This window comes from Squalius cephalus (assembly GCF_949319135.1).
Source record: "Squalius cephalus genome assembly, chromosome: 10".
Lineage (NCBI taxonomy): Eukaryota > Metazoa > Chordata > Actinopteri > Cypriniformes > Leuciscidae > Squalius > Squalius cephalus.
In genome coordinates, this window is record NC_137131.1 from 10,414,091 (window position 1) to 10,441,546 (window position 27,456).

Genomic DNA, 27,456 nt, shown 5'->3' on the forward strand with positions numbered 1-27,456 from the left:
TTTAATAAGTTTTCTTCTCAGCAGTGTAGCTATATTTCAAAAGGTGCTGTCAGTCAAGTCGTGAACTGTGAAATTCTTCGAGTCCATTTAATTGGCATGAGTCGTCTCAGCTTTTGATAATGAAGGGATAGGCTGTAAGGGGGTTGAGAAATTTGAGTATGATTATTTAATAAATAAAGGGTCCTCTCTGAATTTACTCTGCGTTGTTAAATTGAATTCAATTTAAGTGATAGGCTATTTAAGTAAAAACAGTGAAGAGTAAATTCAGAGATGAGATGACCCTTTATTAGGCTACACATAAAATATGTGAGGCGTGAGAGCGTGTGAAAAATGTCAATTGCGTGAGTCTCACGCTGAATGCGTGAGAGTTGGCAGCCCTGCAAAAGCTTCTTTAATGACCTAATTTCACAATGGCTTTCTACTCCTGTCTGAATCTAAGCCTTGTATGAAACTGGGCCGAAGTATTTAAGAGGAATTATTGTTTAATGTAATATTATTTGGACTCAAATGTAATAGGCTCACAGTACTCATAATAAATATTAGTTTTTAAACTTTAAGCTTTGGCTTGAATTACTTTATTTTTGTTTTTTTCTGAAAAGGATGTCCTTATTCTCTTAATAAGGATTAGGTGTGTTTTGGGCGTAACATTCAATAAACCAATCAGAGTCTCATCTTCCATTCCCTTTAAAAGCCAGTTGCGCTCGCGGCATGCGGAATTTGCAAGCGGAAAGACTGTACGCTTCTCCAGAGAGGAAACGGATCTGCTCGTGCGCGAGGTTAAAGCTACGGGACAAACCGGATTCAACCATATATTTACACAATAATAATCTTTTACATTGTAATCCTTTTATTTTTAATATTTGGCATGTTTGTGTGCTGCTGCGCATCCGTGTAATAAGCAGAGTGTACGCCCGTTGTGCACCCGCCTATATAGGCGCATATTACTAATGCGCCCTTTAAATATGAAAGAAATATGACTGCGGCATTGACTTTAGACCAGGTTTTTGTTGGTCAATGGCTCAGTGTATTTCAGTTGCTTCAAAATAGCAACGCACCAACAATGCGCCTAAACACACCTTGTTTTCAGACCAGCACGCCCATGGACGAACAGATGGGCGCAAATGCATTTGCTATCTAAACAACGTGGCACAGGACGTGAAAATGATAACTGCGTTGGGCTGAAACTAGCAAAAAACACTTGCGCCACATTGCGCCAGGTACATTCCTGAACAAAATCTTAAGACCGGGGGAAACATTGCAAGTATTCGCATTTCGTGCTGGTGGATCATGACCGGGTTGTAAGTACTGCTTCAAAATGCCAAAAGAAGAAATAGGAGCAAGAGACAAAAAATAGAGAGTAGGCAATTTATTGAAAACTGCATTTAAACTCTAACAGGCTGTTCATCAGCTGATCCAAAGTTTAAGACCATAGCCCAAAAATAAACCCACAACAGAACTAAAAGTGTCAAAAAAGGACTCCGTAGTGAGTAGCCCCACAGTTCCTGTTGATCACTTCAAACACTCGTTTCGGCATGCTTGATGCGACTGTTTCCAGGAGGCTGGTGGGAACGTTGCTCCATGTGGTGAAGATGGCTTCACGAAGGGCATCCATGGTCTGGAACTGACGTCCGTTTTTGTAAACTTCCCTTGCCATCCATCCCCAAATGTTCTCAATGGGATTTAGATCAGGGGAACACGCAGGATGGTCCAAAAGAGTAACGTTATTCTCCTGGAAGAAGTCCTTCGTCAGGCGGGCGTTGTGAACTGCAGCGTTGTCCTGTTGACAGACCCAGTCATTACCGCACAGACAAGGGCCCTCAGTCAAGAGGGATGCCCGCTGCAACATGTCCACATAGCTAGCCGCCATTTGACGCCCCTGCACAACCTGAAGCTCCATTTTCACATTGAAGAAAAAAGCACCCCAGATTATAATGGAGCCTCCTCCACTGTGCCGCGTAGAAAACATCTCCGGTGGGATCTCCTTAATGCCAGTAATGTTGAAAGCCATCAGGACCGTCCAGGTTAAATTTTTTCTCGTCAGAGATAAAACTTTCTTCCACCTTCAATGTCCCATGTTTGGTGCTCCCTTGCAAATTCCAAACGGGCAAGTTTGTGGCGTGGGAGGAGACGTGGCCTTTGAAGAAGGTTTTTGTTCTTGAAGCCATTCTCTCGCAGATGACGTCTTATGGTTATTGGGCAGCCGTCAGCATCAGTAAGGGCCTTAATTTAGGTCGAGGATCGACCTGTGTCTGCACGAACAACCCGTCGGATCCTCCGGCTCAGTGCAGGTGAAATTGTTTTGGGTCTACCACTTGACTTTTTTTTGTCCCATAACTCTTAGGATCTTTTAAGAAATGTAAAATGACTCTCTTACTGCGTCCAACCTCAGCAGCAATGGCGTGTTGCAAGAGCCCTTGCTTGTGCAGCTTAACAATCCTGCCATGTTCAAGGAGAGAAAGACTTTTTGCCTTTGCCATCAGGAGATCGAGACAGTAGGACTGCCTGAAGAACAATGACATGAAAGCCATATTTTTGTGCAGATTTTACCTTTTTACGGCTATGGTCTTAAACTTTTGATCAGTCGATGAACAGCCTGTTTGAGTTTAAATGCAGTTTTCAATAAATTCCCTATTCTATTTTTTTTTTCTCTAGCTCCTGTTTCTTCTTTTGGTATTTTGAAGCAGTACTTACAACCCGGTTATGATCCACCAGCGCAGTGCTGCGCAGGTCAATCAGTGTATGACATCAAAGCATTGCAAGATAAATTAGAGAGCAGAGGGTTCTGTATGCTTTTGAATCGCTCTCGCAGTACTTTGGTGTCACACACCGATCGGTCTCTGCAGCATGCTTCAAGTTGAACAAACCTGTTGTTTGGAGGTTAATGTTTTTGATTAAAGATTAAGAGGCTATATGAATTTAAAAAAAAATAATGATGTGCACGGATAAATCATTTATAAAAAAAATTAAAAAATTTAAAAATCCAGCTGTCGGAATCCGTTCCCCCACCCCGATGATGAGAAATGTTGATAGGTGGCTTAAAAAAATGCTTATTCTATTCTGTGTGTGGATGGAGCTTAACCAGCATCAATTTGATAAATTTAAGAAGCTCAAGTGTGTCAGAAATATAGGGGGAACAGAATCCGACGGCAAACAAACCAGCTGTTGGAATCCGTTCCCCCACTCCCATTATGAGAGTTGTTGATGTAATGGCTTAAAAAAATACTGATTCTATTTTGTGTGTGGATGAAGCTTAACTAGCATCAGTTTAAAGAACTTTTTTTTTTGTCTTTTATTATGATAGGACAGTATAGTATCAAGAAAGTTCACCCGGGACTTGAACTCGGGTCGTCCAAAGCTCAAAAACAATTAATATCTGTGCACTGACCACTAGGCTAATGGGGCTAATAATAAAATTCAATTTAATAAATATTAGAACCTCATTGTGTAAGAAACATAGGGGGAACAGAATCCAACGACAAAGAGTTCAGCTGTCGAAATCCATTCCCCCACCCCGATGATGAGAGATGTTGATGTATTGGCTTAAAAGATGCTTATTCTATTCTGTGTGTGGATGGAGCTTAATCAGCATCAATTTGATAAATATTAGAAGCTCAGTGTGTCAGAAATATGGGGGGAACAGAATCCGACAGCAAACAAACCAGCTGTTGGAATCCATTCCCCCACTCCCATTATGAGAGGTTTTGATGGATGGTTTAAAAAATGCTGATTCGATTTTGTGTGTGGATGGAGCTTAAGTGGCATCAGTTTAAATATGTTTTTTTTTTTTTTTTGTCTTTTATTATGATAGGACAGTATAGGATCAAGAAAGTTGGATGACCCAGGACTTAAACTCGGGTCGCCCGAAGCTCAAAAACAATAAATGTCAGCGCACTGACCACTAGGCTATGGGGGCCAATAATACACTACAAATTTATAAATATTAGAACCCCATTGTGTAAGAAACATGGGGGAACAGAATCCGACGGCAAAGAGTTCAGCTGTCGAAATCCGTTCCCCCATCCCCATTGATGAGATTTGTATATGTATTGGCTTAAAAGATGCTTGTTCTATTATGTGTGTGGATGTAGCTTAACCAGCATCAATTTGATAAATATTAGAACCTCAGTGTGTCAGAAATATGGGGGGAACAGAATCCGACGGCAAACAAACAGCTGTCGGAATCCGTTCCCCCACTCCCATTATGAGAGGTTTTGATGTAGAGGCTTAAAAAAAATGCTGATTCTTTGTGTGTGGATGGAGCTTATCTGGCATCAGTTTAAAGAATATTTTGAAACTGACATTATCGTTGCCGATTTGGATGGTAGGAAACTGAACTAACAGCATTTACACTTTTCACTGTTCATTTGAAAGGATTCAGTCACAAGGAGAGACTGAGTAACGAACAATACCATTGTCGTTTAACGAATTCAGCCATATTCACAAGGTTGTGAATATAACTTCAGAGACTGCACTGAACTAAAATTTGGAACCTGAGGGGTTAAATCCTTGTGAAGGGAATTAAATATGAATTTATTGGGGTTATTTGTTTTTGCTTTTGTTTTACTGTGTTGCTTGATCAAATGTAATTGTTTTTTTCTTTTTCTTTTATTTTTCTTTTCTTTAGCCTATTTTGTTTTGAAAATTACAATTGTTGAATTCAAGTTTTGCATTCAACACAAACAAAACAATACATTGTTAAACCTTAATTATACCTTGCGTGAGTGGCTCATTATTGTTGTGACATCCTTATTCTCTGCAGGTGAATTTAGTCTTCTGATTGAACTGGTCCATACTCAGACCGCATGTATGCATGTTAGAACAGCGCATCAGCATGCGAATTGAAATATTTAACCGGCAAAGCACATGCAAATAATGAACTTTTGTGAATTGTATTATCCCGTGAGTGAACTCGACCTCTGCGTTAAAGGAGCTGTATGTAAGAAATGTATTTCAATTAATCATAAAATGGCCCTGATATGTCACTAGACATTAAGAAATCATGTTCATTTCAAATACTTATATCGCTGACAACAGTAGTACGGCCAGGATATTGTCATTTAAAAAGTGAACTTGCAGCCCTCAACTGATGTTGATGTTGTCATCTTGTGTTTTGGCCTGAAGCCCCACCCTCCACCTATCTACCAATCACGAAGTCAGAAGTGTTTCGGCATCCGGGTTGCCAGCTCTGCTGCTCTTACCACAGCTGCAGCTCCTTGTAGCAGCCTACGTTCCTGCTGGATCCTGCAGCATATCTGGCAACCTCGAGTCAGGGGGGAGGGGGAGCGGATACACTGCTCTACAGTAATTTGAAAGTGATTGCAGTACCAGTTTTGGCCACAATATTACATACAGCTCCTTTAACATATGAGGTGAATGTGAATGGGTCAGGAAAAGTCCACAAGCTGACACTCGAACTTAGGTCGCCCGAAGCACAACGCCGTTATGTCACCACACTGCCCAGCGCCAACTCAGTATCAGTTTTGTAAATATTAAAACCTATTTTTTAAGAAACATTGGGGAAACAGAATCCGATAGCAAAAAATCCAGCTGTCGAAATCCGTTCCCCCACTCCCATTATGAGAGATGTTAATTTAGTGGCTTAACAAGGTCAAATGGTCTTGTGTTAGGGTTCAATTTCTCAAAACATGACTTGATGCATACTTTAAAAATAGTCAAAACTCAAAAGTTTTTACTCAAAAAACCCCCCCAAAAAACCCTCAGGCATTGCAATAATGATTGTCATCCTTAAGTTAGCATACTTTCTTTATGTTAGCTTCAGTTAAATGCAAATATAAGGTTATTAAATATAAATATAACACTTTAACACAATAACTTGTGACAACTTATGCAATAACTACTGACCTCCTTACAGCATTCATGCTTATCATCACAATGAATGTAATAGGAACATTATACAACAGCTTCTATAACTCAGAATTTGATATAACTCAGGACTGATCTGTTATTTAAGAGTTGAATCATGAGTGATTATGGAGTCTTTGGAATGCATCTTCCCATCAGACAGAGTATCTGTTATTTTTTTGCCATGTTTGTCAGTTTAAATGTTTGTAGCATTATCTAGTCATGAGAAGAATGAGAGAAGGCACTACATACATTAACTGAACATTACATTTATTAACTAATGTATCAAATAAGGTACAACATGCCCTTTTAAATATTTTCTATGGGTAAAAATATGGATAGAATCTGGTGAGAACAATGTCCCAATGCAATCAGATCTAATAAAATTATTAGTATTTCAAGTATTTAGTATTAAAATAAATTAATTTAGTATTTCAGTAATATGTTGATTTATTACCAGCACTTTAGCTTAAACACACAAGAAATGCCTGTAGTTAGATCAACACTGACAAGCAAGGAAAGAGCTTTGCTGTTAGGTAACCAAAACAAATATTACAAAACCCATATTACAAAAATTATTCAAGTATTGATAATTTAATTACACTTTAAATTAGTGTATGAGCGCTTTTCAACACCTTTGGCAAATTCTTCTCAAATTACTTCAGCCATGCCTGTCAATATTTATTAAGATATATTTGTACAACTTTTGCACTGTGAGATAACAGTATCTTGCTCAGCCTATAGACATCAGAGCACCCAACTGTAGTGCAGATCCACATTCTATGTATCCTTTTTAAAATGAAAATGAAAATCATTCTTATTAATTTAAATAATTTTTTTTTTTTTTTTTACAATATAATACATAGAACTAATGATTTAATCAATCAAAATTTGGACAAACACATTTCATGTTTTGTTTTTCTTCATTCTCTGCAGCCATATGGGACATCTAACATGTCTTGCAACCTAACAAGCAGTAGATCTAGTTAGAGAGATTCTACGTTCAAAGACAACGTGGTTAAAGTTAGAGTTGGTGCTAGGGCTAGGTATAATAATAAAAATAAATCATAATATATGTTTATGGCCTATTTTAAAATGCTCTTTTCCTATTTGAAAATGCTCTTTGGAACATTTCCAAACAATTTGTATCCCAATGGATTTCTATTTTTTTTAATAGCCTAATATTAAAGGCATCTGCAGACATTAAATGTTCACTATCTGTCGCAGTCTTGTCTTGTTGTCTTGTCTTAGTGGTTTGTTATATGAATATATGAAATATACTACTGGCTGTTCTGAAGTGTACAGTTAAATAACTGAAATTTTAAAAACCTTATTATTAAACTGATAGTTTGTGCATGAGGATAGAGTTGAAGAAAAAAATTTAAGTTCAAAACAAATAGTAAATATTTACTTGTCCTTAAACCATTCCAGCCTGATCTTGTTTATGGGAAAAGGAACATTGAGCTTCCCAGGGGTTTAGTCTTTTAAGAATCCTAATCTTCTTGTTCTTCGTTAAATGATATCACAAATGTCTTAGCTGTCAAAACCTTGTCCAAAAACAATAATGAAGGCAATTTAGCTAAATCAGAAACAACAGATGTTTGGTTGGTCTGTATGTCTAAGGTTTACAAATCCAATTCAAACCAGACTGTTTGAAAAAGTGCAACATGGTCCAGGATCAACATCTTTGTCAGATGCTACTACATCAATGTTAGTCACTTATCATTTCCCTCAGATTTTAGTGATAATTTATGTGTAGGGTTAGGTTTAGGGGTAGGGATATAGTTAGGATAAAATTTTCGGACAGGAATGTTGTGCAGGATCAACAAAATATGTTGACCCCAGGAACGCGTCTCTGCAAAATCAGGACTTGCATCTATATTTATGCGTTTAATCCCATAATTCAGGACATGTAGCCTAGCTATTTTGTGTCATACATCTCCTAACTCTTACATGTACATAAGCAGCTTTCCATCAGCTTGTAAATAATATTAATAATGGGTAATAAATAAAAAGGGATAATGAAGTTAGCACAAATAACTACATAATGACTAATAAATAATGACTGCAAATATTCTTTCAAATTAAAACAAGCACAGGGTCAGCAATAAGAATACAAGATTGCCATTGTTAATATAGCCTAACGTTATACGTGTAGGCTATTCTTTTTTCCGACACGAAGCCTAAAACTCATTTTATTAAAAAACACACTTTTAGCTTGACTGGCCAAATTAGACCAGCTTAGAGGACCTCACATTGGCGCAGACATGAGCTAAGATAATACATTACAATACAATAATATACACATATTAATGTGTTTATTCTTTTGGGCAGTTTTTAAAATTTTATAATTAGTTTAATGATTATGATGAACACAAATTAGGATAAACCATGTATTGTAAAAAAAAAAAAAATCCATTAAACCATAAAGCTGGCACTGAGGATTTAATTACATGTTTTTTTTTGTTTTTTTTTAAGGGGTGGTATAATGCCCTTTTCACAAGATGTAAAATATGTCTTTTTTACTTTTATGTCCCCAGAGTGTGTATGTGAAGTTTTAGCTCAAAATACCCCACAGATATTTTTATATAGCATCTTAAAGTTTTTTGAAAAACTTTGAAGGTTTTTTTTCACTTTTTGAGGGTGAGCAAAAACGCACCGTTTTGTGTCTGTTCCTTTAAATGCAAATGAGGTTATGCTCCAGGCACAGAGGGCGGAGCTACAACAGCTTGTGTCATTTTACCTCACACAGACATGCACTGGAAATTTCAAAGACTTTTATGTTCAAACCGGAGTCAATGATGGAGAGACTCAAGAAGAAGTGACAACATGTTGAATACAACAGGACATTTCTGAATGGTTAGTTGATTAATTTATGTAGCTGATGTGTTGTTAACTTCTAGTAGTAGTCATTGATTAGCATATTCTGTCTTGATAATATATAAATCTGTTCAGGGGCGGGGTTTATGTAAATTTTAGGGTTGGTGATGTCACTAACCCCAGAGGAATGTCGTGTAGTCCCTACCAGCCGTTTGTTGTAGTCCTTTTAATTTCTTTAAAAGAAAATAATCTCCCTTTGCTTTGAACTTTGAGCATTGTAACGTTGCATATGTTGTTTATGCTCAAACAGCAACATTACACACTAACTAAAGTTAGAAAAGTGAAATCATAATCAACCACCCCTTCAAGAAAGCTAGATGTAGGATAAATATTGCTGTAAGGTTTTTCGTTTCCATTTTGGATTTACTATTTGACAGCATATCGTATTGCACTCGTATTAAAAGTTCTTAAAATATTCAAAATGATGTAGCAAGAGGAGCACACTCTTTAAATACATGTTTTTCACCTGTTTTAAATGTGAAAGTTTTGGTGTGGAAAAAAAATTAACCACTTTTATTTCCCTAAACATTTTCTTTAAAACGCTGTAGACTACCTGATATTTTCTATATTCTATCTCAATGAGCAATAGTAATAACTCGGCAAGCACCATTGTTAAAAAATAATGTTTAATTAATATGTTTAATATTAATTAAATTTGTACGTTCTGTTTTAGAACATCCTTGAGTACGTTTTTCCCTTGCAAATTTTTGATGTGCAAAATGTGTTGCCACTACTAAGTGTAAACCATGTTTCATTTCTTTGTTTCTTCTTTTACGAGCTCTTGTAATGCAGCCTTTGCTGCCATCTAGTGGACTAAGCAGATAGTTGACAAAGGAAAAGTAAAGTACACAATGTTCACAATTTGTTTTTCAAGAGCGATCCATCTTGTTCTCAGACATTTAAACATGTAACACTTGATGATATTTCCAGTTTTAATGTTGACATTACATTTAATCACATTCATTTTTATTATACAAGCCTTTCTCTTCAAAAGTTTATATGACTGAAAATAACATTCAACATGGGGCATGCCTGCTTTGCATTGTAAGAATGGGGAAGGGTTGTGACTGCAACATCAACAGACTATAGGAGATCTCCAATCTGTTTATAGAGACTGCAATGTCCATCTAATGGAATGACTGTCAAGGCGTTTGCTCTTTCTACAAATGGCTGTGGCAAAAGTATAGTGTCTTGTTGCGCCAACACAAACAAACACAGGAGAAGCTGACTGCAACTGCATACCCATATATGTTATGTACATACACAGAATTACATACTTACAAGAAAATGTAAATACTGTATATAAAGAAACAATCAAAAAAATCGAATTGAAATCGGAATTCTTGAGACGAAACATTTACATTAACACATCTTTTCATCAGGGAGGATAGAAACATTGAGTGTAAATCACCTCATCTGAGCATTTTACAAGTCCATCTCTGCGTGGTACATTCATACAGAGAGTAAGACCGTTTGAGAGCGAGACAGTTTGAGGAGCTTCAGAAATGCAGTCTCCGGTACAGAGTCCATGCGCGGGCAGCTCTCTTTCTCTCTCTCTCTCTTTAACTCGGACACATTTGAGACACATTCACATTAATGTACAGTACATCACAGTCATTGAGCTTCGCCTAAGCTTTATTATGACAATGTAAGTCTACCGCCAAATAGGACAGGTCATTCGATAAGGTCACTGCAAAACCCTCTTCAAGTGGAATACCATCCCAGGTTTAGATGAGAAACTTAATTATGAACACTCGATGAGTGGTGTGGTATTCCATAACTAAGAGGTTCAATGTTGTTTTCATGGAAACAAAGGTTTAAACTATTTCCCATTTAGGTCAATAAGCACATTCAGTCATTGCACTTCTTGGTAAATTTTGAAAAATCAGGATTTCACACAGGGATTTACAGTACTTTCAGATGATTGCTCACCCCATTGCAATTTCAGTGCAAATAACCTGGGTCTAACATGTAACTCAAGTGCTGATTTCCCCTGATAATGAATGAAAAGAATGATGTGTATGGAAGGTATAAAAACAAAAACCAACCAAGCAACCAACAAAACAAGCATTTACACTCCAAAGCGGCCCCACGCAATCAAAGTCAACACAGGATTCTAGTTAGTAGTGCTACTGTACCTTTAAAATTCCACTATAGCTACACGTTGTTTTAAAAGAGTGGATGAAAATCACTTATGGCACAATCGAGTTCTCTATGATCCCACACCTACGGACAAGATGACTAGATTTTTTTTATCCCTCAAGCCTGGTTTAAATACACACATAGCGCATGTTTATCAAGATGAGGCCTGAGAAAGACAGTAAACCTACTGCTGATCCAGTCCTTTCTGAATGCACACAGACACAGCTGTGACTCGTATCACAGAACATGTTCTTGAACAACTCAAACAAATTCTGATATGACTCCATTAGCTGTTATTGCAAAATGTTTATCATACCACAATAATAAAATATAGATGTTAAAAACTAGATTGATCCTCTGAAAAGTGTCTAAAAGTGTCCAAATAGTTCATCATCGCATTCTTAAAGTACATAATAAGTCTATGTAATTGTGATTGTGAGTGTAATATGTTGATTTTATTTGGATTTCCTATTTGACAGCAATATTGTATTGAACTGCAAGGCTCTTGAAATAATAATATTTTTAAATTTTGTAAAAATTTTGGTGATAAAAAAATAAATCACATTTATTACTCTAAACATTTTCGTTAAGAAACAAGATACCTGTCCCTGACCCTTAAAATACTTCCGTTCAATTATGGCTTCTCACAGAACATTTAAATCTACTGCGATGTTGGTTTCTCACATGATATACGTTTTGTTCTTAGTAATTATCAACTTTTTGCTAATAATCCACGATAAGTCAGGCCCACGAAGCCCTGCACTCAGAACAATATGGCTGCCAGTGAGATTTTTGAAAAACTAGGTCTATGTCCATGCCAAGCAAGTACGATTAAAAACCTCAGCTCTTGGAGGTCCCTAGCAAAATTTTCAGAACTTCAGAAATGTATAGCTACATCAGTATTGTTGGTGAGAAATAAATTCATTTTTAGGGCTGCGTTAACAACCATAAGACAGCGAATGGTAAAACTGAAAAAGAAAAAAAGATGCATGTCCATTTTAGAACACCAACTGTGTTATAAAAATAGTTGATTTATGAAATTCCAATGAAAAACAGCAGTAATGTTAGAGACTATAAAATATCCCTTTTAACTAATTTGGATAGATACAATGGGATTTCACTGGGAATACACTGACATGTCAGGTTTTTTTTTTGTGTGTGTGTGTGTACTTGTAGACAAAACATTATAAAGTCCTGAACTGATCATGATGTAATTGTAAGGAACAGCTGCATTTATGTCTTACATGTTGCTGATTGTTAGCCCTAAAATTCAACATTTACCAATGGCACATAGTTCAGTGATATTATATTTTTGGCACAATATGTTCAAATACAGTTATTATTCAACATGAAACTGCAGTTTAAAAAAGACATTAAATAATACCAAGGTTGATTCTGTGGTCTCCCATACCACCTTTGGTATCTCTAAAATGACTAATCTAACAACATCTACTAGTACGAATAATTCAAATACGAAACAATAAATAAATGAATAAATAAATTGACAGACAGCGAGCTAGATAAATAATTCTAAATTAAATAAATATGTTTTGCCTCATGATTCCTGGCATGATATTTTTTAAGATATAAAAAAATAATTAACATTCTTACCTCTGAATATGCATATGGTGCTTTACATAGCTTTACAAAACATAGATGTACATAAATACACTCTTGGATTCACAGAAAATTGTCACTCTCAGGTTCTCTATATCATCACTTTAGGGACGTGAGAATAGTCGTTTTTATTGTATTTTACTTTCTACTTGAACTATCTACAAATACCCTTTTTGAAAATATTGATTTACTTTATTTTTCAATGCAAATGACTGCTAAGGACTCAGTTTTGGGGAGAGTGAAAAAAGAGACGGATATAGCTAAATAAAAAAGGACTCGCAATGGTGCTTATAGCTAAAGCTTGAGCAGATACTGAACAAAATAAGCTCATTTTTGGATCAGAATTAGCCTCCCTTTCTATGAGTTTTGCTGGGCCAAAGTCTGGATCTTCAAAAAAACCTCTCCATCTCAAAACCACCATAAAGACTATTGATCACATTCTGAATAATTACTTTTAATTGGGTAAACTTTATTTTACCATGCCTTAGTGGGAATTCTGAAATTAGGAGAGGCTCAGTTACAATTTAAGAAAGATAAGTGCAAACTGAATTGATCAAATCAATTCCTGAGGATAGAAGAGTCAAGAGGCATTCAAATACGGAACAATTCGCTCTCTTTATCCTTGTTGCAGCCACCACATAGCTATATGGGAACTGAAACAGACAACATGAAGAATGTCCAGTAATTTGAAAACTTGATCTATTTTGATAATTATAGTATTATCTCTTATCTCACATGTGATATTGAAACTCTTGTGGTGGTTTCAAGTCCTTTTCTGCTCAAGTGTCAAAATACTATGCTGCCTATACTGAAAAGTAAAAGAATAGTTCACCCAAAAATGATTCATCCTTATATCACTCAAAATATATATTTTTGTTATCCAGCAGGTTGCTGTCTTTCATTTCTGGGTGAAGTATCCCTTTAAATAACCAACAAACCATAAAATGACAAATAACATAAAAATAACTCAAATAAAGGATTAAGACACTTAGAAACACTGCAGACAGTTTCCTGAATCAAATCTTTTTTTCTTAACCCAATTCTTTGGCCCAAAGGCCAGACAGCTACCAAAAACCATATGATAAGTAGTTCACTATCATGACCCAACCTTCCCACACAAAATGTGAGAAAAATAAATAAATAAATGCTCAGTGCTTGGCTCACCAGTTACTATTTCATCAAGCAGCAGTTGGTATGAGTGTAGAAAATGAGAAAATATCGCTTCACGATAATGGTGGGAGGAAAATACCACCAAAACTCTCTTTCCTGAACATTTTCCCTCATTTTTATTCCTGGCATACCTGTAACTCTCTCTCTATCCCTTTTTTCCCCTCTCACAGAGGCAAGTCGGTGCTGTTGTGGCGTGTCTTCCGTGAGGTGCCGTCATCCCGAGGGAGAGCCTTCTGTAGGTTGGACATGGCTGCTGTCTTCTTTAGGTCAATCACGGCGTAGCATTCTCCTCGACGGGAAGATGGAGCCGCTGCGGCGGCAGCCATGCCACGTTTGAGGGGAGGAGGTCTCTGTGGTACCGGAGCCCCTCCTCCGTGTCCCGAGCAACCGGAGGGCTCACCCTCCAGGTCCACCTGGATGTAGTTGAGCTGGCGAGAGGGAGGAGGCGGCGGGTGACGGCTATGCTGCTCGCAGGTGGCGCTGCCACGTCCCGCTCGCTGACGTCTGAAGTCGAAGTTGAAAACGCGGTTGGCCCTCTCAGGTGGGTGAGGGTGGGGATGGCAAGCGTGACGAAGACGTGTTGGAGGCTGTAGCTGTTAGAGTTTGCATGCAAGTACATTTCAGTGTTACTAGTCACAGGGCTCCCACACTTTTTGACTAATGACTTTTCCAGATTTTATCTCCTTTTATACAGATTCAACTCTCAAAGTTTTTCCACATTTTTTTTTAGATTGAAGTCTCTAACAGCTTTTAAGAGCTAAACATATCTATAATATACAGTATATTGTTATAGACCATTGTTATACATGTTATATATTTTATTATATTTATGAAATTTATCTAATTTGCATGACTTTCCATGCCTGGAAATCCCTATTTTACTGTTCCCTGATATGCAATTAGATTTGGCATATTCTCACAAGCAATATGTATTTGCTTGTGCTTTTGTTTACACACCTGTTCAGTGTTGACATAGTTCTGCAGAGCATCGCGATGAATCCCACCGCCACTCTCCTGATGATATCCGTTTGGGGTTGCGGGCCCTTCAGAATACTCGTACTCATCATATTCTTCTTCCTCTTCCTCCTCATACTCATCCTCATCCTCGTCTTCATCCTGATCTTCTTCTTCATCACGCTGAAGCGCTCGGTATTCCCAAACCGGGGGGAGCGAAGGAAGGTTTTCATAGTTGAGCAACGCGGTGCGCCGATGACCACCAACCCCCATTCCCCGGTCACAGCCATATCCCTGCGGAGGCAGTGAGGAAGCGTGCGTGTGCGTCAGCGGGAGGGAGTGCGGATGTGTGTGCGTGCGGGAATCACCGGTGGTGCTGCTACTGCTACTGGAGCCCAAAGACTGAGATTGGGACACAGTGCTCGGACTTAGCCTTTGCCTACGTGCCCCTCGGAGTCCGTTGATATTCTCATATGTCAGCTGGCTTTCTGAGCAAGGCTCCATGCTCGGGTGTCGGTGCATTAGATGATGGCAATGGTGATAGGAGTGTGTGTTGCACATGTGTACAGACGGAGTCTCCTCTCCTTCTGTTTCAGAGCTGCCATCTGGTGCTCGAAGCGGGTGAGTGACGTGACGGTCTCTGTCTCTCTCCATCAGGTGGCGCTGTGCTGGGGTCGGACCCAACATGAACTTCACCTCCTGGGCTCCAGGCTGGAGGAAGACCTGAGGGTCTTTGTGAGGGTCGTCCAGAGGGCAGCAGTGCAAGCTGGGCTGGCCCGGGACTGGGCCTCCACGTATGGTGGTGGTAGTTGAGGTTTCCGGGTAGGTGGTGGGCCGCACTTCGGGCAGGGAGTGGACACAGTGGCGGCTCGAGAGGTCAGTTTCCATTCCCACTGTATTCACATATGTATGAGTCTGAAAACAAGCAAGAAAGTTTCGTTAGTTGCTATATAATTGCCTGGGTTAAGTGTTACAGTATGGATATTTTAACACCTGGAAAAAGATGTGTGTGATGCACAATATCTGTACTGTCTATTTGTAAATTTTGATCACCTAATTAATTTCAAGCAAAGTTTTATTATTATTCAAACGTACAAAAGCCTCAAAGGTATTTTTTTATTTTATTTAATTTAAGCCAAACTTACAAATGCATAAATTGTCAGTGCATTAGAAAATAAATCAGCATCAAATAAAGAGGCATTTATAAAATAGAACAAACACACTTTTCAAGCGAAACAATTCACTTATTAGAAGCTATGAGGTTTTAAATGTTTGTGAAACACAGTTAATGTTCTGAACTTTAATCTGTGGTTATTCTGCTAGAACCCCTGTGTGAACTTCAGGGGAAGTGACCTCATGCAACCACTGAAATTATTATTTGAGATGAATTGGTTAAGAGTTAGTTCATCCAAAAAATTACAATTCTATCATCATTTACTCTCATGTTGGTCCAATGTTGTTTTGGACCCAAATGACAAAAACATTTGAAACATCATTAAAAAAATTCCACAAAAATTGTTCCGCAGAAGAAAGAAAGTCGTACAGGTATGGATCGACATGATTTTTGGGTGACCTTTCCCATTGCAAAATCAGCTTATTTTTGGAGAAAAGTTCTAGCATTATTTGTTTGGTTTGGTATGTTGTGGCTAATGCAGTGCTGCTTGTGTGTCCAGATACTTTTTGTGGCTTCTGTGTATGTGCACAGGCAGGTGTTTGTTCTCACTTGGTCATCCAGTCCCATGAGGCTGTGTCTGAGGTCGTTGGTGAGAGAGGGCTGTGATGAGTCTGCACTGATTGGGTATCCTGGGTATCCATTAGGAAAACCCTGCATCGGGAAGGCAGGGGCTACACAAACAGAACAAAGCACAGTACACTTAAGCAGGTGATTTTTAGGTATCCCTCCTATAAAAGTTCTGTTGATTATGAGCAAGACATAAAAATAAAGTTGTGAGAGACATTTAATGAATGGAGAGATATGCAAATACAGGTGGCTAGGTGTTTAAATGTGCATGCACTTGTCACCATTGATGTGACATTAAAATTAATTTACATGTACATATGAAACGCTATTTGTTCAAGTGTGTAGATATTCCAGCTCACTATTGGGTGTCTGTGGAGTTCGAGGCATGTCCATCTCTGGCGCATGCCCGGGCCGGGTCATGATCATGGGCTCTTCCACCACATTGATGCTGTTACACTGCATTAACTCCTGCAGCAGGTTGAAGATCTCTTCTGCACGAGAGCACTTGAATGCAAATATCCCTGTCAAAACATACAAGAATAAAAAAAAAAATAGTAAATGCATAGGTGGAGTGTCACTTTTATGCATTGGGGGAAGGCGCAAAAATATATTGGCACACAAAACATCTAAATTAGGATGACAGCATTAAATTGAACTTAATTTAACAATAACTACAATTAATATAACTAGTATGCACATTAAATAGCCAAATCAACCACACCCCCCCCCCCCAAACAGAGTGCAACAGTCAGGTTCCAGAAGTAAAAACTCATTCATTTTCTCCATAAGGAAATTGATTTTTAACAATAACTTACAAACCTTTTATAGATCATAATAGACCTACTGTGAGCTCAGAGGCTGTTAATCAATGGTATATGCTTCAGCAGACATTATTTTTTTAAATAATTGTGTTTAACAGCTAAATTTATTGTGGATAAAGTACATTACCCATGATGCTGTATAAAAATTCCACCAATCAGTCGCAACAGGCAAATCGTGCCAAAAGAGCTTCCATGGAGCATTCCGGATGACGTTAAAATACTTAATTATTTATATGCATATTTTGCAATAAACCTAGAATATATTGTTTCTATTGATTTAATCAACAACTTTAAATTAAAGCCATTGAGTACACAGTCTTGTCAATTTGTCTTTTTGTCCGATTTTCAAAAACTTTTTTCCTTCATATAAAACTTTGTAACATTGTGTTTCACCTCATAGCTGGTTGTCCTGGTGGCAAAAACGAATGGAAAAATTCTTCCGGAACCAACGCCACTGAAAAAGTGTGCGGATATTAATGTACTACTCTATGAACAAATGTAAGGGGTTCACAGACGGTTTCTGTATTTGCTTTACACACAATTCAGTCTTCCATCTGCATAATGTAGAGGTAAGAATCATCTCACCTTGTCCTGTCTGACAACGACGGCCACTCTCGAAAGAGAAGAGGTTGGAATCGTAACCATATCGCCGCAGGCAAAGGTATGGCCACCGGATGGCGTCACGTTTGCGTGTGTGCAGAATGAGCTCTGTCTGGGTGAGCTCCATGGTTCCTGAGCCCAACTCATTTCCCTCATCGTCCACATTAGTCACCTGTCAAACATCACCAGTTATCTCAGATCCAAATGATGCTCTACAAGGTGAACTTAGCAGCTGTTACCACCAAATATTACCACCACAGTACTTTTTTTAAAAGGTTTGTTTCTATCAGAAAGTGTGAATTCACAGGTGTCTTGTGAAAAGCACCTTGAATTTGTTGAGATGGTTGTCTTGGATAGCGTCTCTGTATAGACAGCTCCAGCAGCTCCCCATAGCTTCAGCAGGCCAGCTGAAACCTTAAACAGGGACAGACGGGTAAGTTATTGCTAGAAACATATGGAGACAGCTAGAAGTTAATAAGCAGGACATTTATAATTTGTTATTTATGCATAAAGAGATGACTGAAGACAAAAAGTACACTTATGCATGCTCACCTGGTCCAGGCCATTAGTGGGAGTGATGCTTGCGTCAATCCCAGAATCCTCTGCTGGGTGTCATGGCGGAAGTGGGGTGTGCTTGTAAGAGCATCCAGGCCCAGTGCACAAATATTTCATTTCTCCTATGAAGCAGAGAAAAAGAAAAGACATGATGTACAATCCTCTGAGTATACTGTCCTCTTTTTCAAGAACTACTGTGATTAAGACACAGGGAATGAAGTTTATCTGTCTCCTCTGACTCCCACTGGAGAAATAAAACGTAATTACTTTACTGGGAATCTTATTCTCAAGAGAAAAGCCGCTTGCAATTCATGGTTTCACATTCAGCCTATAAGATGTGCACTGATTCTTAAAAAAAATTACTAATAAATGATAACCAGATCTTGTATTTCAGGTTCCAAACCCAAACTGCCCAAATACAGAGTACAATGTTTATGCATTGTAGTGTTACTGTGTTTCCCCAGTAACTGTAATAATGCATTATTATATTAAAAACCCATAGGCAAAATTCCAACAGGTGTCATTACTTTCTGTAAGTGTGGAATGACCACTAACTACTATCTAATTCAGTGTAAACATGATTTTAGACCCATTCGTGAACTGAATCTCAAAATGAATGTCAGTAAACATGTTTAGTGTTTTTAAAATATGCAAGAATAACATGCACTTGCTTAAAGTTTAAAACACAGACCTTGACTACATGTGTTGATCACTTAAAATGAAACACTATAAAACTGTAAATATTTGTGTCCATCAATTAAAAACCAGAGATCAATTTCTGCAAGTAACGCAAGTTCATCAACACAGCAGTTCATCAGAAAATCACGTTAATTAAAATTTTCATGAGCATGCTGGACCACATCAGAAAATCTCACAATGTATGAATGAAAACAATAAATAAAATAATACCTTTTGCTCTGAAATTATACTACACACTCTCAAATCAAAGCAAATTATTTTGCAATGAATACCTAAAGCATGCAAAAATAGTTTTTTATTCTGATTCTCTGCATGCTTGTAAAAACTAGGAACTACCATGAAAGAAGAATGACAAATAGAACAAAAAACTTGAATTAATGGCAAGTGTGTTTTGTGTGTCTAACATTTAAACAGCAGTTTTGTAACAATGACTTCCACAAAAATGTAAACTCAAATCCAATTGATATTACAAAAAAATTTGATTAACTACTATATAATTCTAAAATAAATCTTGTATAATTATATTTGTTGTCTGCTAATATTAATATTAACATTAACATGACTCAAAATGACTAATCCAGTGCTCATGTGGTCAATATAGCATCATGAGCATTTAAAACGCCACAACTTCTTTCAATATAATGAAGCATTATTAAATGCAAAATGGTTAATGCTGGAAGATGACAGAATTTTTAAATGTGTGCCTTGAATTGAATTCATGTGCAACTCATTAATAAAGTTTGTCCAGCACATGAAGGCCCAGTCATAAAGTTGCTTTCCACATAACCCCAGACTAACATAGTATTAGTGCCATAGTAGCCTACACAGAAAAAGGAAACTGTGCAATGCACATAGCTTGGAGATAATGCGTTAAATATTTTATCTCTTTTTGTATACTGATAAATCAGTATATATGAGCATGTCAGTTCATAACATCAGGCCACACAATGTCTCGTGCCTCACACAGCAATTTGCACAGTCGAACCTGAAATCCACGTTTGATTCTCTGAGGTCTATCATGCAGCACCAGACGCGTTTGTTACCAGGAAAATTGTTTTTTTTTTGTCTGTAGTTTATGCAATAAACCAGAATCGTACATCCAGATCTCGTGCAGCAGGTCTCCCGAATAGACACTTAGTGACAAACAGATGCAACTTGAACGTATAGTAGCACATCACCGCCAAGAACCAGTCGTAAAGAGCGTAGAACTGCTGCACAAATCTGCAGGACTAGCTTTTTAAATGCTAAGACAGAAAAGCAAAGTAGAAGTCAAACCAGTAAAAGCAACACTTGCGGCGTTCACGGAGATGGCTCGCTCGCGACGTTCCAGCCTTTGTATCAACGTTAGTGTTACACGACCACTTACCGTTTGCAGCTGGATGCTAGTTATACGTGTATCAAACACTGCACATTCACGCAAACTAACGGGATGAATGAGAGCAGGATGCGATAGAGCTCGCGCTGTACCAGCAGCATCAAAACACGTTTAGGCTACTGCAGAACAATTCAGCTGCGGTTGCTACTCACATGTTTGGCAATGATTGCGATACGAGACGAGACAGATGAAGGATGCGAACAGCAGTCCACGGCGGATGCTACACCATCGGACTTGGCGGTCGGCGTGGTGGTCGTTTTGATGCTTATTCTAGTGGTGAGACTAAGAAAATAGAACTGCGTGGAAATATAACAATAAAGGCAATTGTTTTTTTCCCCCGTAACGCCCCCTTGCTGCGGCACGGGCCTCTCTTTGACATTTCCCGACCACCAGGGTGAGAGTTCAGGCAGACAACGAGGGCTGCTGGAGCGACAAGAAGGTAGAATATGCTGGAGGACCAGAAGATGTGTTTGAGCATCACACGATGACGTGTTGGCAGCAGCTCTATTTAAATCCACCTTGCTGTCATTTAAGATAGACAAATCAAATTCTTATTGGTTTTGTACATGCAGTATTCTGTCAAACAGGTGTTTTTCTATTAGAGAAATGGTTCAAACTTTCATTTCTGAATGGGTTGTAACTGTCTAATATTCATTACTTAGTTTATGTCCGATAGTTTATTGAAGAAGAATAAAAATGTAGCTACAGGGGGAAACAATCTTAGGGCCATTTGTATGAGGTGTGTGAAATTCTACACCAGGTGATAAAAAGACAAGAGAAATATTTTTCATATAGATTAAAACACATTTACCAAGTTTTTAGAGACTACATATTTGTATTCATACATTTTTGCAAAACACATAGGCTACCATTTTCTACAAAACTATTTTGTGTGTTTTTACCATCAAGTAAGAAGTACTAAAATATTTTCATTGCACCTTGAATACACAGGAAACAGTTTTCTAAAATATAAAAAAATACTGTATATATTTTTACAGATATATTATGGATTTTTGAATAACATTTTTGGAGGGTTTCTCTATACTCAAAAGATGCATTTACATTCAAAAGGTTGAGTATCTGACCTTTTTAAAAATATATATCAGATTCTCAGATCTTTTGTGTTAACTTAATCATTATTTTCAGAAATGTTTTCTAAAATATTAAATCATATTTTTTAACATGTTCTTGGGATATTTTTATTTGAACATAAAGGTCAAATATCTTAAGTATTTTCTGACATTGACATTGACACAGACATTGCTTTAATCGTAAAAAGCAGTGCTTTCATTGGAGTAGATGGCATGACAAAGAGAGAGAACATCTTCAACAGTCTCACAACAGTCGAGGCTTTGAATGTGGAGGCTCAAAATCATCATGCATCTCAAAACTTTCAGCAGCAGCAGAAGAGAACTCATTGCCGGAGTAAATAGCCCTCTTTCTCTTTCTTGAGCCTGGGAAATAAGACAGAAGTTCCTCAGAATCAGTGGCTGCTGCTTCCATGACACTAGGGCTGAGAGACAGCTCGTGCTTGTCCTCTCCCTGCTCTGTGATGGCAGCAATCTCACTCAGTCCATAGTATTCATCAACAGAGAGGCCTAATATGTCAAAAATATCCTCATATGCATGATGGGAAGGTGTCGAGAAATTCAAATCTTCAAGAAGGTCCTCAATCATATCATATAAGGAGGATGGATTCTTTATGTTGCTGCTGTCATTTGTCCCATCCACATCAATGCCAAGATTCTTCACCCTATCCTTTAAGCTGGCAGGCCAGAAGGCTGGTGGAAGGTTGTAAACACCTACCAATTTCATTGGACCAAGCTCCTTAAGATTTGGAGGATCCCAGATCAAATCTAAACATAAAAAACATAAGCAAATATCTCTATCACCTCTATACTGATAAACTGCAACATTGGTGTGATATTAATGTTAGGAAATTACTTTCAGGCGTGATAACACCACAGTGGGTCTCAATCGCATCAGATCTTGGAAGGGCCGTAGATTCCACTTCATCTCTGTAATACTGTAGTGAGGGAGGAGGTGGAGATGGAGGTGCCATGAAGTCATTTTGGGCCGTGGGGAGTCCTTAAAAATTACACAATGTAATTTAATGTAACAAGCAAAAATATTTAAATAAGATTTAACTGATGTTGTATGAGGAAATATTATTAAAAAAATGTAATAAAAATTCATAATTCATATAAAATTTATTGCACAGCATTTTGGATAAATTAAAATATTTTTTTTCCCGTCAAAAATAGTTGGTTTAAAGGTTATTTAAGCTGGAAATCATGTTCTCTTACCATTATTCAGGCCTATTTGAGGTGGTGGAATGTAAGAAGACTGCTCATCCTCCAGACCGGACAGGGAACATTCATAGGAATTCATTGAAAAGTAGATAGTCGCGCAAAAATTGCTCTTTTAAGTCAAATGTGTTCAACTGAGATTGTTAGCAGCAAAATAAGCCCTCAGTATTTTCATCTGCTGTTAGTGTATTTAAAAGAAGCATTCCTTAGAATTCTTTTATGATGTCATAAAGGTTAAACGGCTGCAAAATCAAAGTGGCTTTATTGTAATTCCTGCAGTGGCAGGAGATGAAATGATGTACAGTTAAATACAACCAAAAAAAAAAAAAAAAATGCATTTGCACCATATACAGATATAGACAATAAAAGGAATACATTTTTTAAATCATCACTGCCAAAATGAACCCCTTTATTGCATAGACATGAAAATGCACTATCCAAACTTAAATGGTTGTAATTCAAGAATGCTTTGGAATAACGTTATAGACATAAGGTTGGTCTTGTTTATTGTAGAAGTGAAAGTTAATGAAATTATGGAAGCGAAATAGAAAATAAGTTTTAGAAGTTTGTTTAGGCCTATGAAAATGTAAAAATATATTATTTTTATATTTTATATAAAATATTTATTTTACTAAACATGTTTTACTCTAAAATTGCAAGATAATCAAAGCAAAAAATCTGAACAAGTTGTGTTCCAAATTTTAGGTTGATATCTCAAAAAATGAGCTTTCAGTAAGATTTTGTTTGGGCGCAGTACCAAACTTTTCACAAGATGGCGGCCAAGCTTCATTACTGACCATATAAGGGCGCCTCCATTTCCATGTTTTTTTGAGTGATCTGCTGAACCATATATTTCCATAATATTCATACAATTTATGAAGTAGACATCCTATTCACAACTGGTATGGGCAGTTTGGCAGTATTTGATTAGAACTGAAAAACTACATTTTCAGACCTCAAAAAACTACATTTTTTTCCTCAAAAAAATGAATGGATGATATCTTTTGAACTCTTGGCATGAAAACAAACAGATTTTTTTACCAGTCTTTCATGATTTTTCATTTTCATCGCTATTTCAAAAAAAAAAAAAAAAAAAAAAAAAGGTTTGAACATGCGAAATATTCTTGTTGCAAGTTAATAAATTACTGCTCCTCTGTAATCCATTTAGAAAATCATTCACCTTTATATGACAACTAGTTTGTAGCCTAAGCTTTCAAATTATATATAGTTTCGTCAATAATAATAATATTATTTATAAGTTCTACTGGTTTTTACTAAGATATTGTTTTAAATATAGCCTATGGCAAACGTCCCAACGGTGTTACGGTGACAAAATAAAATGTCGTCATCAATCATGAGATTAAACCCATGCTAAACCTCATGTTTTCTGAGATTGGTCTTGATTGCAAACATCCATCTAACTGAATTTTAATGGATTGAAACTGCTTTCACAAAATAAAAACACGGCACACTTGTTAATAAAGCCATGACCACAAGGAAATTAATAAACAGCTACTGGAGTTCATATAACTGTGCTAAAATAATGAACTTGCAGCAAATGTCAGTTTTGATTTACTACAGAATTGTGATACACAGTATATCAAAATAATGTTTTAAATAAATTACAATATGATATAAACATAAAATCATTCAGTCGCAGTGTGCATGTTAAATCTCTACGGGTAAAACATTTGGAAGGTTTAAAAAGCAAATAACTATTTTTTTTCAAGAAGCAGTCTGTTCAACACAGAAGTAGCCTAGAGAGGGAGTCATCTTCTGTAGCCTATTCGTGCACGTTTCCTTGGTGCTCTTCTTACTCAACACATATGGGAATAAAACTGTTCCGATCTTTGTGTTAATTTGCATAATATTTTTCCGTGCACATTATTCAATTAACACAGTACAAATACACAACAGATATTACGTCTACACTCTATCTTATTTATTGCAATGTCATTGACGGGTTTCTGTTGTCGTCTTCGATTTGGTAACGTTACCTCTTTCAGACTACTTGATATTTGACACATCAAAAGCTAATTTTCAGTGGTATCTACAGTGGTTTAAAAAAAAAAAAAAACTGACATGTGATCCAGCGCAGCGCAGCGTTGATCTTCTTGAACACACCAATCGCGCTCGCGCTCTGCTGAGGGATCGTTTCACAACACGAGGGAGCGGCAGATATTTACATGACTCGCTCTAGTGGCCAACGTTTAAGTAGCATTGTTTCGACACAAGAACAGCAGCATAGTCCTTCTTGCACGCCCACTGTCTGTTAAACAAAGTTATATCATGATTTCAAGATCATTCCGGTCATAGAAGGCCATCGAGACTTCTCTCGTCCTCACATAACCCCGAGCAGCTCTTCGACCTGTCAGGTAAAAACAACAGTGTTGTTATATAGTACAAATACAGCACGCAACTGCTTTACTCTAATAAGGGCGTTTCGATTTGTAAACAAAATGACACCATATGTAGCGCGCGTTAAAAAATGTTCTGTTGAGCGCGTGACTAACATTTTGCGACAAAGTCACACGCTGTTTGTACTGAAGAATACTGTCTATATATAATATTCGACACAGTTTTGGAAGTTCATTCAAATTAGATTTTTAAACAAAAAAAAAATCGCCTATTTTTTAAGAACAAATGTGGCCACTTTCGCCAAACTGGCATTTATTTAGACGTAAATATAAATACGGTTCATATTTACGTTTAAAATCTGTTTATTATTTGGTAGCACTTTACGGTTCTGTTTCTCGTGTACACACTATGTATTTATTTTAGTAATTGTAATATCTGGATAAAACTAGGTACTAACCCTGAGCCTACCCTTAAATCGAACCTTAACCCATGTAGTTACCTTATATTACCCAGTAACGTTACTTTCTTAGGTAAGTAGCCTACACTGTAGCCTAAGTGCACATACTGTAAAATAAAGTGTTACCAATGTGTGTGTGTGTTTACATGTTTACCCGATAGCTATAGCAAAATAGTATTATATTTGAATGTTTCACTTATTTTACATCTTTTTATAGGCCTATATATTAATTACTACATATTATTAGGTACTACCTATTATTATTATTTTGCATCAAGCTAATGTTTTATGATTGCATTTTTTGAATGCTAATGTCCTTAATTTACTACTTATGAGCCCTAAGCTACTGTTGGCCTCCTTGACTCACATGCTGTGGAGATAAGCTATCAGACTTGTTATACAGACAAAGGAGGTGCAGAGCAATTACACTAAAACAATGTGTATGTACATAGGCAATTGCTTAGAAATCTTAATTTGCCAGTTTGCATTGAAAGGATGTGGATTCCTTTGCTGAGTTTGACTGCCCTGCCACACGTTGGTGGGATATTTGGTGGTCTCATCACACGGAAGGAGGTGAAGACCTGGTACACCACGCTCAATAAACCCTCATGGAGGCCACCTAATGCTGCCTTTCCAGTGGTGTGGACCACTCTCTACACTGGCATGGGGTTAGTTCAAACAGTGGCCACTAGCTATATCTGTCAGTTATGCATTTAAAAGCTTTGAAGGAAGTTAAGTTTAAAAGTTAATAAGTAACTAAAAAAACCTTCAGATGGTGTAAAAACGTTTTTTTGTTTTTTTTTAAAGCTACGGTTCATACCTTGTGTGGAAAGAGCTTGGAGGCTTCAGCCAGGATGCAATGGTGCCACTGGGGCTCTATGGGTTGCAGCTGGCACTTAATTGGGCCTGGACTCCCATCTTCTTCGGAGCACACAAAATTAAACTGGTGAGACATTACTCTGAGGTTCAAAAATCATATTGTTCAGTTAAACTACTTTGAAGGGAAACCAGGACCAGTTTCTCTGCATATAGCTATGAGATAGTATCAGATTTTTGTGAAGACATGCTTGACTGAATCTCTATAGTACAGTTCTTCTGTTGCTTTTTCATATATAGGCGATGATTGAGATAGTGATGCTGAGTGGCACAGTGGCAGCCACAATGGTGTCTTGGTATCCCATCAGCCGCACTGCAACACTGCTCATGGTACCATACATGGCCTGGCTCTGCCTAGCTACCTGCCTCAACTACTGCATTTGGAGAGACAATCCAGATCCCAAAAAAGACGACTAAAGAGGCCAATAAAAACTAACACCTCTCTAACTAACACAACTGACTAGAAAACTACTTTATTTTGCTTGTTGGCCATTTGAAGTTACTACTTAATAATGAAGATTTAAAAAAAAAAAAAAATTAAACTTTACTTACAAGTTTATAATATCAGAAAATGTACCATGTCTTAATTATAAGAGCAGGAAAGGCTATAAAATGAGAATGTTCTAATGCTTCCATAATTTTTTCACTTAAGTTCAGCATTTTACACAGATCAGTTTATAGGTTATTCCAACTTAAAATGTTTAATTATAATAAAATAAAATGTTTGTTTGTCTTCTTGCCTACTTTTATAAATAAAAAAACGTTTTAACGACTCTGTTTTTTTAAAGGAAATTCAGTTACAACATGGATTTTATTTCAAACACCAAGGTCTGGTCACAAACCTTTGCGGCTGTGCAAGGGTGGTGATCAGGCAGGGTAGGTTTTTATCATCTATCTTTTATGAACATATTTTCCCTTGGCGTAGGCCATTTTATCAATATCTGCCAGAAAATTCACCAGTGCACACTCCGCTTTGTTACTTCACTTGTCTATGCAACTTTCTATTAGTAAACTGCTGTCATTTCATCCTAATCCTAAAT

The 27,456-nt window shown here is 37.3% G+C and overlaps 3 protein-coding genes across 5 annotated transcripts in view; 1 reads left to right on the plus strand and 2 right to left on the minus strand.

The window, feature by feature from the left end:
- LOC307166319 (rho guanine nucleotide exchange factor 19) overlaps positions 1-27,456 on the minus strand; it is a 44,405-nt gene that overhangs the window by 9,933 nt on the left and 7,016 nt on the right. The window lies entirely within an intron of this gene.
- On the minus strand, positions 11,412-20,850 carry frs3 (fibroblast growth factor receptor substrate 3). Of its 2 annotated transcripts, none has more exons than XM_079883790.1 (8): positions 20,569-20,850; positions 18,340-18,464; positions 18,113-18,201; positions 17,773-17,959; positions 16,726-16,887; positions 16,349-16,470; positions 14,629-15,540; positions 11,412-14,264 (listed from the first exon to the last, which is right to left on the minus strand). In XM_079883790.1, exons 3-8 carry the CDS (start codon positions 18,176-18,178, stop codon positions 13,836-13,838), a joined length of 1,878 nt encoding a protein of 625 aa, XP_079739916.1. In that variant the 5' UTR covers positions 18,179-18,201; positions 18,340-18,464; positions 20,569-20,850; the 3' UTR covers positions 11,412-13,835. The 2 variants fall into 2 exon arrangements, with proteins under 2 accessions (XP_079739916.1, XP_079739917.1); XM_079883791.1 differs by lacking the exon at positions 20,569-20,850 and adding an exon at positions 20,408-20,562.
- Positions 24,817-26,958, plus strand: tspo (translocator protein). Of its 2 annotated transcripts, none has more exons than XM_079884676.1 (4): positions 24,817-25,100; positions 26,035-26,208; positions 26,348-26,486; positions 26,657-26,958. In XM_079884676.1, exons 2-4 carry the CDS (start codon positions 26,036-26,038, stop codon positions 26,831-26,833), a joined length of 489 nt encoding a protein of 162 aa, XP_079740802.1. In that variant the 5' UTR covers positions 24,817-25,100; position 26,035; the 3' UTR covers positions 26,834-26,958. The 2 variants fall into 2 exon arrangements, with proteins under 2 accessions (XP_079740802.1, XP_079740803.1); XM_079884677.1 differs by having other exon boundaries at positions 24,828-25,100; positions 26,022-26,208.